Source organism: Lynx rufus, unplaced genomic scaffold, assembly GCF_022079265.1.
Source record: "Lynx rufus isolate CCGP_SWC_20201006 ecotype Redwood Valley unplaced genomic scaffold, mLynRuf1.p SCAF_9, whole genome shotgun sequence".
NCBI lineage: Eukaryota > Metazoa > Chordata > Mammalia > Carnivora > Felidae > Lynx > Lynx rufus.
Genome location: NW_025814897.1, coordinates 96,127,816 through 96,145,447, shown reverse-complemented (window position 1 = coordinate 96,145,447; position 17,632 = coordinate 96,127,816). Strand labels below are relative to the sequence as shown.

At 41.5% G+C, this 17,632-nt stretch overlaps 1 protein-coding gene across 1 annotated transcript in view; it reads right to left on the bottom strand.

Annotated features, from left to right (window-relative positions):
• TTC17 (tetratricopeptide repeat domain 17) overlaps positions 1-17,632 on the bottom strand; it is a 128,833-nt gene that overhangs the window by 23,387 nt on the left and 87,814 nt on the right. The window contains exons 20-22 of the mRNA XM_047070224.1: positions 11,415-11,535; positions 8,851-9,010; positions 7,635-7,718 (exon numbers count right to left, since the gene is read on the bottom strand). Coding sequence (XP_046926180.1) covers positions 7,635-7,718; positions 8,851-9,010; positions 11,415-11,535 — 365 coding nt within the window. The remainder of the gene's footprint in view (positions 1-7,634; positions 7,719-8,850; positions 9,011-11,414; positions 11,536-17,632) is intronic.

Sequence of the window (17,632 nt, the reverse complement as noted above, 5' to 3'; positions counted from 1 at the left end):
ATGACATATCGGACAAAGGGCTAGTATCTAAAATCTATAAAGAGCTCACCAAACTCCACACCCGAAAAACAAATAACCCAGTGAAGAAATGGGCAGAAAACATGAATAGACACTTCTCTAAAGAAGACATCCAGATGGCCAACAGGCACATGAAAAGATGTTCAGCGTCGCTCCTTATCAGGGAAATACAAATCAAAACCACACTCAGATATCACCTCACGCCAGTCAGAGTGGCCAAAATGAACAAATCAGGAGACTATAGATGCTGGAGAGGATGTGGAGAAACGGGAACCCTCTTGCACTGTTGGTGGGAATGCAAATTGGTGCAGCCGCTCTGGAAAGCAGTGTGGAGGTTCCTCAGAAAATTAAAAATAGACCTACCCTATGACCCAGCAATAGCACTGCTAGGAATTTACCCAAGGGATACAGGAGTACTGATGCATAGGGGCACTTGTACCCCAATGTTCATAGCAGCACTCTCAACAATAGCCAAATTATGGAAAGAGCCTAAATGTCCATCAACTGATGAATGGATAAAGAAATTGTGGTTTATATACACAATGGAATACTACGTGGCAATGAGAAAAAATGAAATATGGCCTTTTGTAGCAACGTGGATGGAACTGGAGAGTGTGATGCTAAGTGAAATAAGCCATACAGAGAAAGACAGATACCATATGGTTTCACTCTTATGTGGATCCTGAGAAACTTAACAGGAACCCATGGGGGAGGGGAAGGAAAAAAAAAAAAAAAAAAGGACGTTAGAGTGGGAGAGAGCCAAAGCATAAGAGACTGTTAAAAACTGAGAACAAACTGAGGGTTGATGGGGGGTGGGAGGGAGGGGCGGGTGGGTGATGGGTATTGAGGAGGGCACCTTTTGGGATGAGCACTGGGTGTTGTATGGAAACCAATTTGTCAATAAACTTCATATAAAAAAAAAAAAACAATTAGCCTAAAAATTGCAATATGCATCTTGAATTGCTCCAGACTAAAAATATAAATTCTTATTTTAATTTTACTACTTTCCTGATAATGCTAAAACCTAACACCCTGCCCATGTGTATTCATGGGAAACTAATCTCATGTTAACCTTTTAGCTGTGTTCCCCTGGACACCTAATAAAGGTACAATGCCAGCCATGTTACCAGGCAACATGGTTATGGCAAAGATGACATGACTAAACTGCAGCAGACTGGGAGGACTATTACCTTTCCTGAGTGTGTTGTTTCTTGTCCCTTGTGGGAACTCTTGGACTCTAGGCGCACAAGACTATTGCAAAAGATACTGATTCCTATGTGCAACTTGAGAGTTCTAAGCCAGAGTTGTTCCCATATTCACTCATGTGGTCTTAATCCTTTATCCCTGAGCTATCACCTAGGGGAAGGGGCAGATAACTGTCCCTGAGACTGCTGCCAGAAATCTATGGGGACTCGGAAAAACACACAAAGAGCTGCACTGCTGGCTTATTGGGTTTCCTATTCTGCCCTCCTGAGTGAAGGCAAGACCGTAAGTGCCCTATTGAGTTGTGCGGGCATAAAATATTTATCTAACTGGCTCTAAATCCCCTGGCAGTGGGTACTGCAGAATGGACTTTCATATCCTTGGTTCAATATGGCCAAGGCACTGTGACATAAAAGAATGTCCAGGGAGATGCAGATGAAACTGAGATGAAACTGAAGCCTCAGTGGGGGCCAACTTTCCCAGAGTCTGATGGCAAAAGTCTGATATTGTGAGGGGTGCCTGGGTGGCTCAGTCGGTTAAGCGTCTGACTCCTGATCTCAGCTCAGGTCTTGATCTCAGTGAGTTCAAGCCCTGTGTGGAGCCCACTTAAGAAAAGAAAAAAAAAATTGACATTGTGTGATAGGGGATAAATCTTTCCCTTGTGGGACTAGATAAAAGCTGGAGACAAACTTATGCTGACAGAAACTGCCCACCCCTCCCCTTCCCACTGTCCATGAAATGGAACTGAACAGAAGCACAGCTGCAAGTGGGCTGGCTGGCAAGAATGACACTGTCTTGGGGTAGTTGGTGCAGCTAGGTGAAACTAGGCATTGATACCTGGCAGGGGGTGGGAAGGAGATACGAGCTTGACTCCGTGTTTGTGACTGGGGCTGGACTAGACATGAGGGTGGAGCAGTGGGGTTGGCTCTTCTCCATAGATCTAATCAGCATGACATGGCGCCCACAGGCCCCTAGCTGGGGAAGCAGGGGACATAAGTGGGAGAACTACTCTGCACCAGGGCACAGGTCAGAAAGGGCTATGTGGCAACCTGGCACACAAACTGGCTGCACTGGCAATGGCAGCTGCGTGGTGCACATCTGGGGTGGCAGAGGCTTCTGAGTATCACAGTGGGAGCGACCTCGGCTACAACCTGGGGCAGTGTTCCGAGAGTTGTGACAGTGCATACAGATTCAATCCTAAAATGGGGACTGACCTATGTCATCTGCTAACACTCAGTGATAACTAATGGCAATGTAAACTAACTCCCTAAGGGGACGAGTATAGATGGGCTTTTGAAGAAATAACAAAGGATAATGACTATTCTAAAAGTTAAAGCAAAGAGGATATGGAGATGCTTGTTCTTCTGTGAATGATAAATAGAAAAGGGGCATTCTGCTTTGTCATTGCTGCCATTTTCTAAGGCAGTGGTTTCAAAATGTGATATTCATACCAGGAGTATCACCCAGGAGCTTTCTAGAAATGTACATCCTCAGGTGATCCTAGTCGCACTAAATCAGGAAGCTCAGCAATGAGGTGATTCTAATGTACCCTAAAGTCTGAGAGTTATTTTATTTAAGTTAGTAACTCAAGGTCATGGACGTTGGTCTGTGAGCCCACAATGGAAGTGGTTACTAGATCAACCTTCTAGCTCTATTTCCCTGAAAACCTAATAAAGGGGGAATGTTAGCCATTACCAGGCAAGATAGCTTTTAGTAAAAATGACCTCAGTTGGTAAATTGTGTGTGGACTAGGAGGACTGGAAATAAACTATAAACACCTCATGGAAAGCCAGTTTGGAGCTTCCGAGTGCCGTGGTTCTTATAAATAGCTATGCCCTTTCCAGGACTCTGTGTTCAAGGGGCTATCACAAAAGATACTGGTTTTCATATGGAATTTGGGACATCTAAGCCAGGATAATTCCCACAATACATCAATTGACTTGTTCCCTTGCATCTGAACTGTAACCTGGCAGGAAAGGGTAGTGGGCAGAGAATGGTCCCTGGCCTAAGGGAGGGCTCACTCTGGAGGTACACGACTAACACTGTTATAGTTTCCTATCAGAAGATACTACTGTTATTATTTTGTACAGTCACACCCATTTGTATTTAATATTTACACTTTCTCTTGCTCTTTGTTCTTTCCTGTTTGCATCTGGGATAGTTTTCTTTCTGCCTGAAGAAATTCCTCTAGTGAGTTTTAGTGCAAGTCTGTTGGTAACGTACATCTCTCAGTTTCTGGTGGTCTAAAATCTTTATTTAACCTTCATTTTTAAAAATAGATTTTATTTACATAGAGAGAAATGCTCAGATCTTAAGTAAAACGTTCATTTTTGACTACTAAACACAGAGAAAATTTCCAACACTACAGAAAGTCCTTTCAAGCTGCTTCTCAGTCATCCCCTTCCCCCACAAAGCCACCACTGATCTTATTTTTATCACCATAGGTGAGTTTTGCCTGTTCTAGAATTTCATATAGTTGGGATCATACACTATGCACTTTTTTTGTGTCCAATTTCTTTTGTTAGCATAAAATGAATTTGAGATTCATCAATATGGATGTTGGATCTTTCTTGATGAATCCATTAGTATAATTAATATCCACTGTGTAAATACACCATTGTTCATCCATTCTATTGGTTGGCACATCATTGTTTTTTGGCTGTTATGAATAAATCTGTGAATATTTTTTAACAAGCATTTTGTGGACATATACATTCGTGTTTCTTTAATAAATATCTAGTGGTAAAGTTCCTGGATCGTATATGCTTAACTTTTTAAAAGACTACCAAATGATCTTGAAAATGACTGTACTATGTTATATTCCAATGAGCAACATAAGAGAGTTCTGGTTGCTCTATACCATCTTCAACATTTGTCATTACTGATCTTTTTCATTTTAGGCCTTTCTTTTCTAAATGTTTATTTACTTTTGAGAGAGAGAGAGAGAGAAACAGAGTGCAAGTGGCAGAGGAGCAGAGAGAGAAGGAGACACAGAATCCGAAGCAGGCTCCAGGCTGTTAGCACAGAGCCTGATGCAGGGCTCAAACTCACAAACCATGAGATCATGACCTGAGCTGAAGTCAGGTGCCTAACCAACTGAGCCACCCAGGCATCCCTCATTTTAGGCTTTCTAATGCTAGTAGTGCTTCCTGCTTCAAACTTGATTTTTTTCTTTTCATTTAAAACCCCCAAAATTTTTTTTAAAGTTTTAGTTTTTGAGAGAGAGAGAGAGGCAGTGTGCGAGCAGGGCAGGTACAGAGAGAGAGGGAGACACAGAATCCAAAGCTCTAGGCTGTGAGCTGTGAGCACAGAGCCCAATGTGGGGCTCAAACTCACCAATGCAAGATAATGACCTGAGCTGAAGTTGGATGTTCAACCAACTGAGCCGCCAAAGCTCCCCATACTATTTTTTCTGATAAGAGGGCAGCTATATCACCTGTCTTTTAGCTTTTTTTTTTTGTTTGCATGGTATATTATTTTCCATCTTTACACTTCAACACTTTTGTACCTAAAATTTAAAGTGCTTCTCTTATAAGCTGTCTATAGCTGGATTAAAAAAAACCATTCCATACTAAATGCTCACATTATATAATCTTTTTTGCTTAACTATGGATATACTTGGGTCTATACTTACTATTTTACCATTTGTGTCTACTTTTATGTGCCTCTCCTTTTCTGACTTTCTACAGATTAATCAAGTGTTTTCTATTATTCTATTTCCCATCTATTAAATTACATTTACAAACCACTGTTAGTAGTTAGCCTAGAGCCTAAAACTGCATTCTTACTTATCACAGACCAATGCAAATTATTACTTTTAGTACTTGGCTGATACCAATTAAACCTTAGAACATTTAAACTCCATTTCCATCGCTCCCATAATTTGTTATTGTTACCATGGATTTCAGTTATATAGAAAAGTAAAGCGCCTCAGGGTTTTAGGGTTATTATTTTGTACAGCTACCGGTTATTATTTTGTGCAGCTACCGTCCTGGTGTTCTTCCTTCCTTCTTGCATGTCGATATTTCTAACTGGGATATTTTCCTGAGAACTTTCTTTAATTATTATTTCAGTGCAGGCCCACTGGTGCCAAATTCTCTGAGTTTTTGTCTCTTCCGTTTCTTCCTTAATATCGGAAGGATGTTTTTGCTGGTATAAAATTCAAGGCTTGCAGTTTTTTCCCTCTAGTTTTAAACATGTTGTTACACTGGCTTCTGGATTCTACCATCCCTGGGGAGATGCTGTCAGTCTCGTTGCTCCTCTGGAGGGACCCATGGTGCTTTAAAGGCAGGCTGTGCGCTCTCTGTCACTGCTAGCAGAGGAAGGATGTTCCCCTGCCTTTGATTTTGAGCAGGCCCTACACCTGCTTGGAAAGAAGTGGTGCCACAGCAGTTCTGTTTCCCTGCACAGGCTCTAAGAGGCCTGTGTGCGTCTGCTCTCAGCCTTGTGGAGTGCTGAGCCCCCTTGCAAAAAGGCCCATCTACCCAGCTGGAGAGACTGTGCCCCAGCTATTCCAACCACTCCAGCTGATGGATCAGACACATGAGTAGAACCTTCTGGTGGCCAGCCCCAGATGAGTCTCCACATGTCTTGCAGTTGCATGAACGACTCCAAGTGAGACCAGAAGAAATACCCAGCTGAGTCCAGCTCAGACTACACAATCATGAGCAAATAAGTTTTGTTTAAAGCCAGTAGATTTTGGGGTGGTCTCTGAGGTAGAAATGGGTAACTGAAATAGTGTCTGGTATCCAGAATGGAGTGTTGCCATAACAGAAACTCAGAGCCTATGGCGTTAGCTCTGGGAATGGGTTGAGTACGTCTGCTTAGCGCAGCAGTGAGACTGGACAAGCATGGAGGCCATCGCTGTTGGAGGCTGGAGAAGGGGCAGGCTCATCTACTGGCAAAAAAAATGGTGAGGCTGTTTCTTGGAATATAAATAAAATACCTCACAGAGTTGTGGATCTGGCTAGGAAGACTTCCAAGAATAATACTGAAAAGGACAAAGAGTTTTTGAAAAATCCTCTATAGTAAGATATTAAAAGAGAGAACTTAAACAAGAAACAGTACAGTTTTCAAGCAGAATTTAGAAAAAAATGCTTTCATGCTGGGACTTGCAGGGTTAGAAAATGAAACTTTCTCAATTGCCAGCTTCTCCAATCAGCATGAGGTTTTAAAGAACCTAAAAAAAATAAATAATTAAAAATCCAGAATGTTACCAGTGAAACTATGGCCTCAGGGTCAAGCTCAAATCAAAAGCATGGCAGTAGGACCCTTTGTTACTCCTGCCTCAGAAGGATGTTAAGTCTAGATGTAAGCCTCAGAAGACTCTCTCGGACAAAAGGCGTCTAGAAGTCTTAAGAGTATTTATGTCCTGGGCTCATATTCAAGGTAGACAGGAACTTCTTGAAGAGATTTGAAGTGTGGGTTCTGTGTGATGGAGTGACTTACAATGTGAAGGTCTACAAAGTTGTTTTAAAGGCGTTGCGCCAGTCTGGACTAAAAGGGAGAAAGATGGGGGGAAGCAAGCCGACATTGCTCTTCGGCTGCAAACAGAGGCCTTCCTTATGGAAAAGGACACACTGCTCAGAGAGAAGGGTCAAGAGCTGAGAAAGAGATTAGGGAACCAAACCCAGAAAACCAAAATGGGTCATAATCAAGGAATATTCCTTGTAATGCATGTAATCAGGGGAACTGGTGACATATGGCCAGGTGGGTTTCAGAATCGAGAGGGAACAGCGACTGCAATGCCTTTCCCATTTCCTCTCTTTAAAACTGATGCGATTGCCCTATTCCTACCATACTTTAGTGTAATGCTGGAAGCGGGGTTGATTCTCTCAATCACTGTACTACCACTTTAACATTATATGGAGAGACACCTAACCACAAAGTAATTAATTTTAATTAAAAAAACTCCTCTTCACATAAATATCACACAGAAACAGATGAATGGTCTTAGAAACTCTGTTATATATTCTGCAGGCTCTACGAAAATGTAGTTTTGCAGATATTTTGTTTCATGATTTCAAGAGAAGAAGATATTTAAAGTTGTGTTTCCCATCCACAATCTGGAATGCCAAATATTCTTCACCACCAGAAGAACACCTGACTTCTATCATCTACCGAGATTCCATGGCTCCCAGTACCACCACCTCTATGTACCCGTGCTGGAGTAAAGGAGACAAAACGGATAAGGTAGGCTTCACCACAGAAGGTAAGCAAAGCAGCAAAAAAGAGTACCAACCAAGTGATGGAAAAAGTAATGGAAACATTCAGTGTGGGATTATTTCACGTTGTCCCTTTAGCTGGTAAGTGCTGGGTAACTAACAGAAGAGGTTAGAGCCACTTGGTGACAAATAATCTAGGAAAGTTAGAAGGTGGGCAGCAGTTTCCAGCTTTCCTACAGGGTGACTTACCTTTTCCAAAACTTTGGCAATTCGGGTGCCGATTTGTTCAAGTGACTGCTGTGGATATTGGTCTTTGCCAAGATTTTGCAATACCTGGTGTAGGGGAAAATGGCAGGTTACAGCAACAAAAAGGAGCAGGATCTAGGTGATACTGTTGATGCTGAGTTGGACACTACAGCACGAAACCAAACTGTTGCTCTGGGGTACACGCTGCGGCCCTGCTGGTAAGGCATTTTATGGAAGACATATGTAAACCACTGTACTGTTCCTTATTCCCCTCCCACTTAACAGAAACTACAGACATGTATAGCACATTCATTACAGCAACGCTGGAAAACAGTAAATAAAGAAAAAAACTGTCTATAATTCTGTCACCCAGGGGCAACCACTGTTAGTATCTTTTTTTAAAAATTTTTAAAAAATATTTTTTTTATTTTTGAGACAGTAAGACATAGAGCATGAGCAGGGGAGGGGCAGAGAGAGAGGGAGACACAGAATCTAAAGCAGGCTCCAGGCTTGGAGCTGTCAGCATAGAGCCCGACACGGGGCTTGAACTCACAAGCCGTGAGATCATGACCTGAGCTGAAGTCGGACGCCCAACCGACTGAGCCACCCAGGTGCCCCTTAATATCTTTATATGTATCTTTCAGATATTTTTCTGAAATAACATGTGTATGCACTTATTACATCTCTCGCAGAATATAGGGTCATACTGCACATTGCCATCCACATTGTCGCATAGTCTGGAGATTCCTTCATGCCAGTAAACGTATTTCTACATTTTTCTTGGCAGCTCCACTGTATACTATCTTATATCTATATAACATTTCTTTAACAAATCCTCTATTCTTGGACATTTGTGCTATGTCTCTTCTTGGTGTACTGTTTGCTAGGTATATGATGGCTGTACTCGCCTTCCTTTCCTTCTTGAGAATGCCAGCAGGAGAATAAGCTGACCTTAACATTTCTTACAAAAGCCTCTCTCTGGTGGCAAGCAGAATGTTTCCTACCTCGAAGAATAAATCAGAATTAACATCTCCTGGTCATTAAAAAAAAGGTATTAGCTCAATTCCAGGGCCTGAAAGAAATCAGGCGTGGCCTAAAGCCACCCAGATGACAGCCGGCTAAAAAAAGGCAAAAAAATATGGCCTGGCCACTGAGTTTTCTGCTGTCATAATTGTGGGGCCAAAAACTACAGATGGGCTGAAGAGAGCTGAGCACTCACCTCTGTTAACTGGCTCTCACCCGTGTAGTGCAGGCTGGCCCGGTTGGAGACCCCCTGCAAGTGGTCCAGGGTGTGCATGCTCGTAGGAAGATTGCCATTGCAAAGAGGCTCCATCGCTGGCTGCTGTATTGGAGTGGCAAAGTCTATGTGTTCTGTGATGCTGAAAAAGGGAGATTACCACATTAGCCAGGGAAAATCTGAGTGGGTGGGGAGCAAGAGTATTAATCAGCTGATTGTAACTTCAATGTGTTACCCGGACTTTCTGGAACCACAGAATCTCAGACTGAAGAGACCTCAGAAGTCTGATCTCTCATTTTACAGGTGCAAGGACTCCAGTGCTCGGCAATAGGAGCAGTGTTGGAATCTGAGTCCTAAACTCCGTTGATTTCCCGATCTACTCAAGCTGTGTCCTTTCTATGGACCATAGCGTCTGGTTTGGTCACCGCCATTGGCCACTTTTTCTCCTGGGGAAGTTTTAAACCAGACAGGTTTTATTCTGGGATTTCTTTTTTCAGGATATAGACAGCGACAATTGCCTGCAAGTGGTTCCTTTTATTTTCTCTTTATGCACAGAAGCATATCCCACAGAAAAAGTTACCTAAAGTTCAGATAGTAAATTTTACACAGATATAACTGTTCAATGTATAAATGCACAAGATGTACCTCCCTTTGTAGTCCCAAAGTGGTCATTTTCCTAACAGGCTAAATGTTATACGTTATCATGTATATGCTGATATGGCAAGTTGGCATTCCCAAATTTGATTTCTAGCTATTTAAAAGGTTTAATACATATTAGGCAAACACTCATTCATTATTTATTCAGGGTCTACTACATGTCACACATCAGAGCTATAATAATTGACAAGATGTACCCAATCCCTGTTGTTATGGTGTTCGTGGTCTCACGAGTGACTGAATTATTACAGATGTTACAGAAGATGAAAACATGGTACAATGTCAGTATGCAACAGGGGGTTATATATTTCTTCTCTGCTGATGGAGGAAGGAGCTGGTTAGTGCAAGATTCCCTGAGGAAGATTTAAGTCAAGCCTAGGAGGATGAGTGTGAATGAATCATGCAGGAAGAAGGTGGTGAGAACATCACCACATGCAAAGGGACACCATGTGTGAAGGGCCTGACAAGAGGGAGGGTGGAGTTGAGGATGGAAAGACATGTAGCAGCAGATCACCAAGGGCTTTGCAAAGAATGGTAAAGAGCAGTAAGAAGTTACTAGAGCATTTTAAGAATTATTTGACTTGTCTTTGAGGAAGGATTCTGTACAGATTACCGTAGAGAGAAGGGGCTGAGTAAGAGTGAATAAAGCCCAAAGACCAGCTAGTAGGCTACCGAGTGAATCCAAGTGGAGATGACAGTGATCTCGTTTAAAGGGGCAGCAATGGAGATAGAGAAAAGCTGATGGCTTTGAAAAATACTCAGAAGGTGAAAGTGGTAAGAATGGGTAATAGACTGGATCCGAGGGTGAAGGGAGAGGAATGGTTAAGGATGACTCCCAGGTTTCTGGCTTAAGCACTGCTGGAGCTATTTACTAAGAATAAGAAACAGAAAACACACAGAACAATGGTTTTTTGCAAGGAGAGTGGACAAGAAAATTATGAGTTTGGTTTTCTTAAGCTTGTGGTGTCTCAGAGGTATCTAGGCAGAGGGGACAGGTAGACAACTGGGTAAATTCTTATGGATTGAGGAATGTGAAGAAAAATCGGGTCTGGATATTCCAATTCAAGAGCGGTCAATATATTGGTGGTGACAGAAGTTCTGTGAGTACGTCAGTCTGACCAGGAGAGATTCTAAGAAAAGAAGGCTTAGAGGCAAATGTTGGGGAACTCCAACACTTAAACGGTAGGAAAAGGGCCAGCAAAAGAGAATGAGCATTCAAGGAGGCAAAAGCAGTTATCGGAGAGGCAGCCTTGTTCAGCTTGTGTCTTGGTAGGTGTTTGTAAATCTGGATGTGCTCTGGCTCCCTCTTTGAGTGCATTATGTCAGTGAGAGAACACAGGGTTTTCTATAAAAGAGGGATCCAGTCTTCAACTCAACCTAAGTAAGTCATAAAAACTTCTGGGGGGCGGGGGCGCCTGGGTGGCGCAGTCGGTTAAGCGTCCGACTTCAGCCAGGTCACGATCTCGCGGTCCGTGAGTTCGAGCCCCGCGTCAGGCTCTGGGCTGACGGCTCGGAGCCTGGAGCCTGTTTCCGATTCTGTGTCTCCCTCTCTCTCTGCCCCTCCCCCGTTCATGCTCTGTCTCTCTCTGTCCCAAAAATAAAAACGTTGAAAAAAAAATTTAAAAAAAAAAAAAAAAAACTTCTGGGGGGCTTACAAAGTACGGATGAAGGCACTAAGAAGAGAGGGCATGTTCACGATCTCAGCAAAATGGGCTGAGTCCATCTGTGGCCTGTGGTCAGCAACAGTGCTCCTCAGAACCACCAACCCTAAAAAGGACTACTCTTCAAGTAGTTGCTGACAAAGAAGGGCACCCCTGTAGTCAACTGAGGCTCAGTGGGTTCACTGGTACACAAACGCCTTGAAGGATGAAGCAGTTTAAGATACTCACTCAATGTTTTTTGAAGAAACCGCGAGCCAGGTGCTCACGATGGCAGTCAGCTCTACCCAGCGGAGTTTGAGGCACTCATCCGGGCTGGGCCATCCCAGACTCTGGTAGTCACGCTTTTTCCCTAGAAGAAAAGCATGGCATCACTTGACACAGCTAGAACCAAACAGAACCCACACTGTCTTCTGCCCGGTGATTACTTCACCCCGGCTGGTGTCATTGGAGGTGCCAGTCATTCTTTTAGAGAATGAAAATCTTGTCACGCACGGCAAAGGGACTATAAAGATCAAGTGAGTTAAGTCTTGTTCTCAAAGACAGGTGACAAAGTAAAAATAAACAAGTCCTTCACTGGATTTAAGACTGATCAACATGAGATAAGAGCTAAGAATACATTTCACCAAATTTCAGTTTTACTCCTCTACATTTTTATTTTATAAAGACAACTACAACTTAGGAGAAGTATTTCTCGCTAAAGCCGGGTTTCTCCATCTGGCACTACTGACACTGTAGGCTGGACAGAGCTCTGCTGGGGGCTGTCCTGTGCACTGGAGATGTTTAGCACCACCCCTGGCTTCCACTCTATAAAGCCCAGTAGCACCCTCCCCAACATGTGACAATGAAAATGTCTCCGGGGACTGGCAAATGACCCTTGGGAAGACAAAATCACTCTTGGTAGAGAACCACAGTTGTAAAGAACAGCAGCAGATGGAGAATAATGCGATGATGAGAAGTTATCATTTATTTCCAGAGCACTTACTATGTGTTCAGGCCCTGTGCTAAGTGCTCTACATCCACAATCTGCTAAGGCAGGTTTCAGTCCTCATTTCTCAGATGAGAAAATGGAGGCACAGAGAGATCAAGTGACTTGCCTAAGGTGACCAGGCTAGTAGATGGCAGAGCTAGGATCCAGATCCAGGTCTGCTTGAGTCTAACATGTATGCTCCCAATCACCATGCTATTTATTTATTTATTTATTTATTTATTTATTTATATTATTTATGAAATATAATTTATTGTCAAATTGGTTTCTATACAACACCCAGTGCTCACCCCAACAGGGGCCCTCCTCAATGTCCATCACCCACTTTCCTCTCTCCCCCACCCCCCATCAACCCGCAGTTTGTTCTCAGTATTTAAGAGTCTCTTATGGTTTGCCTCCCTCCCTCTCTATAATTTTTTTTTCTCCTCATGGTCTTCTGTTAACTTTCTCCAGATGTGAGAAAGTGACTTATTTCACTTAGCATAATACCCTCCCAGTCCCATCCACATTTCTGCAAATGGCATGATTTCACTCTTTCTCACTGCCAAGTAGTATTCCATTGTATATATAAACCACATCTTCTTTATCCATTCATCAAATGATGGACATTTAGGCTCTTTCCATAATTTGGCTATTGTTGAAAGTGCTCCTATAAACACTGGGGTTCACGTGCCCCTATGCATCAGCACTCCTGTATCCCTTGGGTAAATTCCTAGCAGTGCTATTGCTGGGTCATAGGGTAGTTCTATTTTTAATTTTTTGAGGAACCTCCACACTGTTTTCCAGAGCGGCTGCACCAGTTTGCATTTCCACCAACAGTGCAAGAGAGTTCCCGTTTCTCCACATCCTCACCAGCATCTATAGTTTCCTGATTTGTTCGTTTTAGCCACTCTGACCGGTGTGATACCGGCATTCTTCTCAAAGCTAGAACAAACAATCCTAAAATTTGTATGGAACCAAAAAGACCCTGAATAGCCAAAGTAATATTGAAGAAGAAGACCAAAGCGGGAGGCATCACAATCCCAAACTTTAGCCTCTACTACAAAGCTGTAATCATCAAGACAGTATGGTCTTGGCACAAAAACAGACACATAGACCAATGGAATGGAATAGAGACCCCAGAACTGGACCCACAAATGTATGGGTAACTAATCTTTGACAAAGCAGGAAACAGTATCCAATGGAAAAAAGACAGTCTCTTTAACAAATGGTGCTAGGAGAACTGGACAGCAACATGCAGAAGAATGAAACTAGACCACTTTGTTACACCATTCACAAAAATAAACTCAAGATGGATGAAGGGCCTGAATGTGAGACAGGAAACGATCAAAACCCTAGAGGAGAAAGCAGGAAAAAACCACTCTGACCTCAGCCGCAGCAATTTCTTACTTGACACATCTCTAAAGGCAAGGGAATTAAAAGCAAAATGAACTATTGGGACCTCATCAAGATAAAAACCTTCTGCACTACAAAGGAAACAATCAACAAAACTAAAAGGCAACCAATGGAATGGGAAGAGATATTTGCAAATGACATATCGGACAAAGGGCTAGTATCCAAAATCTACAAAGAACTCACCAAACTCCACATCCAAAAAACAAATAATCCAGTAAAGAAATGGGCAGAAGACATGAATAGACACTTTTCTAAAGAAGACATCCAGATGGCCAACAGACACATGAAAAGATGCTCAACATCACTCCTCATCAGGGAAATACAAATCAAAACCACACTGAGATATCACCATGCCATTTAAAGCTATACTGAGCTTTTAAGATTTTATTTTTGTTTATTTATTTTTGAGAGAGAGAGAAACAGAGACAGGGAGCTTGCGAGCAGGGGAGGAGAGAGGGAGACACAGAATCTGAAGCAGGCTCCAGGCTCTGAGCTGGAGCACAGAGCCTGATGTGGGGCATGAACCCACAAACCATGAAATCAAGACCTGAGCTAAAGTCGGACGCTTAACTGACTGAGCCACCCAGGCGCCCCTATACTGAGCTTTCAAAGCTCTCTGTTAATGGATACCCTTCACAGGTACTTTGTGTGTGCAGAATCTGCACTTAGACTGACCAGCCAAGAAAAGAAGAGAACTAAGTCTTGTTGGGGAAGGGGTCTTCTGGAGGAATTACAATCGAATGAATGGACAGGAAGGAGAACTTTGGTTCTATATAACTTTTTTTTATAATGTAGGAATTTACCAACAATGGAATACTGTTTGAGGTGTAGGCAGGGCTTTAGATTTAAATAAAACAGAAAAGAATAGTTTGAAAGAATTTCAATGAACCCTGTTTAAATGAATAACTGAAATAATTAAACCATAAATTTCACAATAAAGCTTATTTTTCTTTTATGGTTAAGAAATTCACTTGAAAAATATTATTGAGCATCTATCACAAGGGACTGGGAACCATGTTGAGACACCAGGGGTACAGAGGGGAATAGTACAGAAGGTGCCTGTCCTTGAGTTCACAGGCTAGCAAGGAAGGTAAACAGAAACAAATCCTTAGGGTACAACAGGTGAGAGCAACTAATTGTGCACAAGTACCAAGGAACGGATGGCATGTGAGTCTGAAGTTTATGGATGAGTGATATTTTAGTACTGCTGAGGTGGCAGAAGGGCATTCCAGGCAGAGGGAACAGCACGTGCAAAGGCAAGTGGTAAAATAAGAGCATGGTTAGTTTAGAAAAATAACAGCATGAAGGGTAGAGAGAGGCTGGCTTATACAGGGTCCTGTACACCACACTAAGAAGTTTGGACTTTATTCTGTAGGCAATGAGGAGCCTCTGAGCCCACATCTCTCCATCTGGTTCACAGAAATATCCTAAGAGGCTCTGTTAAATGTGCTGCTGAAATCTAGTTACACTGTGTTTATAGCACCTCCCTGGTCTTCCAGTCTAGTAACCCTCGCCAAAAAAAAGGAATGAAATTAGTTATGCATTATTAGTTTTACTAGTTCTTAGTAAATCTACAGTGGTCCTTATTGATCTCCACTTTTCCCCATGGGCTCACAAAGTGTTTTATAATTTGCTTTAGAACTCTGTCAGGATTTATCGTGAAGCTTATCTCTTGGTAGTGAGGAGAATCTGTATTTATTTGGAAACTGGGATAATGAACCTCTCTAGATGTCTGGCATCTCTGCCAAGCTTTAGAACTTTTCACGTTAGTGACACTAAGTAGTTCCATGATGTCATTTGCAAGTACCTTCAATGTACTACCTGGGCCTACACACTTGAATCCATTTAAAACTGCTTAAGTGTTTTCCCAGCATCTCAACCATATTGAACTTTAAAGTTTCATTTTTACAGGAAATTTTTAGTTTTTTGTTTGTACAAGTAACATAGGCTTATTATAAAATATTTAGAAAATGGAAAAGCATGTAGAAGAAAATAAAAAATCACCCATATCCCTATCAGCACCCAGAGATGATCACTCACAACATTTTGGTGTATTTATTCTCTTATACTTATTTCTATGTACTTGTTTATTTTAGCTTCTTTCATCAAACCCATGAGGTCATAAACTGTAATGTGTACATTATTTTATATGGTTTAAGAAACAGAAACATGGGGCGCCTGGGTGGATCAGTCAGTTAAATGTCCGACGTCGGCTCAGGTCATGATCTCGCAGTTCATGAGCCCAAGCCCCACAGCGGGTTCTGTGCTGACAGCTTGCAGCCTGGAGCCTGCTTTGGATTCTGTGCCTCCCTCTCTCTCTCTGCTCCTCCCCCACTCGCACAAGGTCTCTCTCTCTCTCTCTCAAAAATAAACATTAAAAAAAAAAAGGGAGAAACACTGCCAATTATTTAAAATATCAATTGTAAGATACATCTCAATTGCAGAGATACAGAATGTGAACAAGTGTAGTCAAAGTATAGTATATTTACTATTTTACAAAAATTAAAGTATTCTCTATGCTATTTAATAAACTGCTTTTGTTCACTTACTAAATTACAAATATCCTGGCTGCACAGTACATAGCATCGACATGCTGTAATTTATTTAGGCAATTAACATTTAGCTTGTTTACAATTTTTTATTATGATAAGCAACTCAGGTCAATCTTTGTACTTCTGTCTTTGACACCTGTAGGATGATTTACCTGGGATACATTACTGGAAGTAAAATTGTTGGTTTTTCTGATACCTATGGTCAAATGATCCCCAAATTCATTTCATTAAGTCTGTGTATTGCACATTTAAAGACAGTTTGATAAACAAAGATGGAATGTTGCTGTTTGTTTGCACATCTTTGATTGCTAGTGAGGATGAACATTTTCCAACATGTTCACTCGCCAACTTATGTGTGTATATTTGGTGAACAATCTATATATTTGCACATCTTATAAAAATGCTGTATTTTTCATGCTGATTTGTAATTGCCCTTTAAATGATATTGATATCCTTTGCTTATCACATATTATGTAAAAGATATACAAATATTCTGCAAAAATAATTTGTTTCAGTCCTTGCCCTTATATTTTATGGTGTTTTCTGGTGCCAGAATTATTTTTTCTTTTTCTCTCTGCCTTAGAAAGTTCTTTTACACCTGAAAGTATATATTTGCCTAAATTTTCTACTATTTTTTGTAAAAAATTTTTTTAAATGTATTTTTGTGAGAGAGAGAGAGCGAGCGAGCAAGGAAGGGACAGGGAGAGAGTTAGACACATAATCCGACACAGGCTCCAGGCTCTGAGCTGTCAGCACAGAGTCCAACGTGGGACTCGAACTCATGAAACTATGAGATCATGATCTGAGCTGAAGTCGGATGCTTAACCAAGTGAGCCACCCAGGTGTCCCCTCCTTTTTTATTCCCTAAATTTTCTACTTTTATGATTTCATTACATTTACTATATAACTGATTGGAATTTTCACTTCCATAATGATGTTTTACATTTTGAACACCCTTTTCTTGTTACAGAAGACAGACCTAGTAGAGGAAGTGTTGCTTTCTTTCTGTAACCTGTTCACACATACTGTCATCCTTAAACAGTAAAGCTACTGCATGTTTTCAACTCCAGTCATGACAAGATGTCCTTTTTGGGCCCTTAGTATTTTTCACAAGTAACAGTTCACTCTGGAATATAGCCAACATGATCTCATTCTTTATATTTTATTATGTGCCCTCTGCTTTCAGTTGGTAAGTACACCAAATTAAATAAGACATGTTTTCATGAAGTTACCTTGGATTTTGATGTCTAAGACAGTGACAATGTCCTTAAAAATTTTTTTTTTAAAAGGACATTTGATCACCACTATTTCATTGCTGGAAAAGAAAGTCAAGTGGACCCATGGCAATGGGCCTGAACCTGGGGTTCAGAGATGCACTTCAGGACAATTATGAACCCTAAAAGTATATGACAAATTTTGATGTATATGCATTTTTCCTGGGAGTGGCTCCAAAGCATTTATCCAATACTTAAAAGAGATATCAGACACACAAAAAGATTAAATGTTTAAATAAA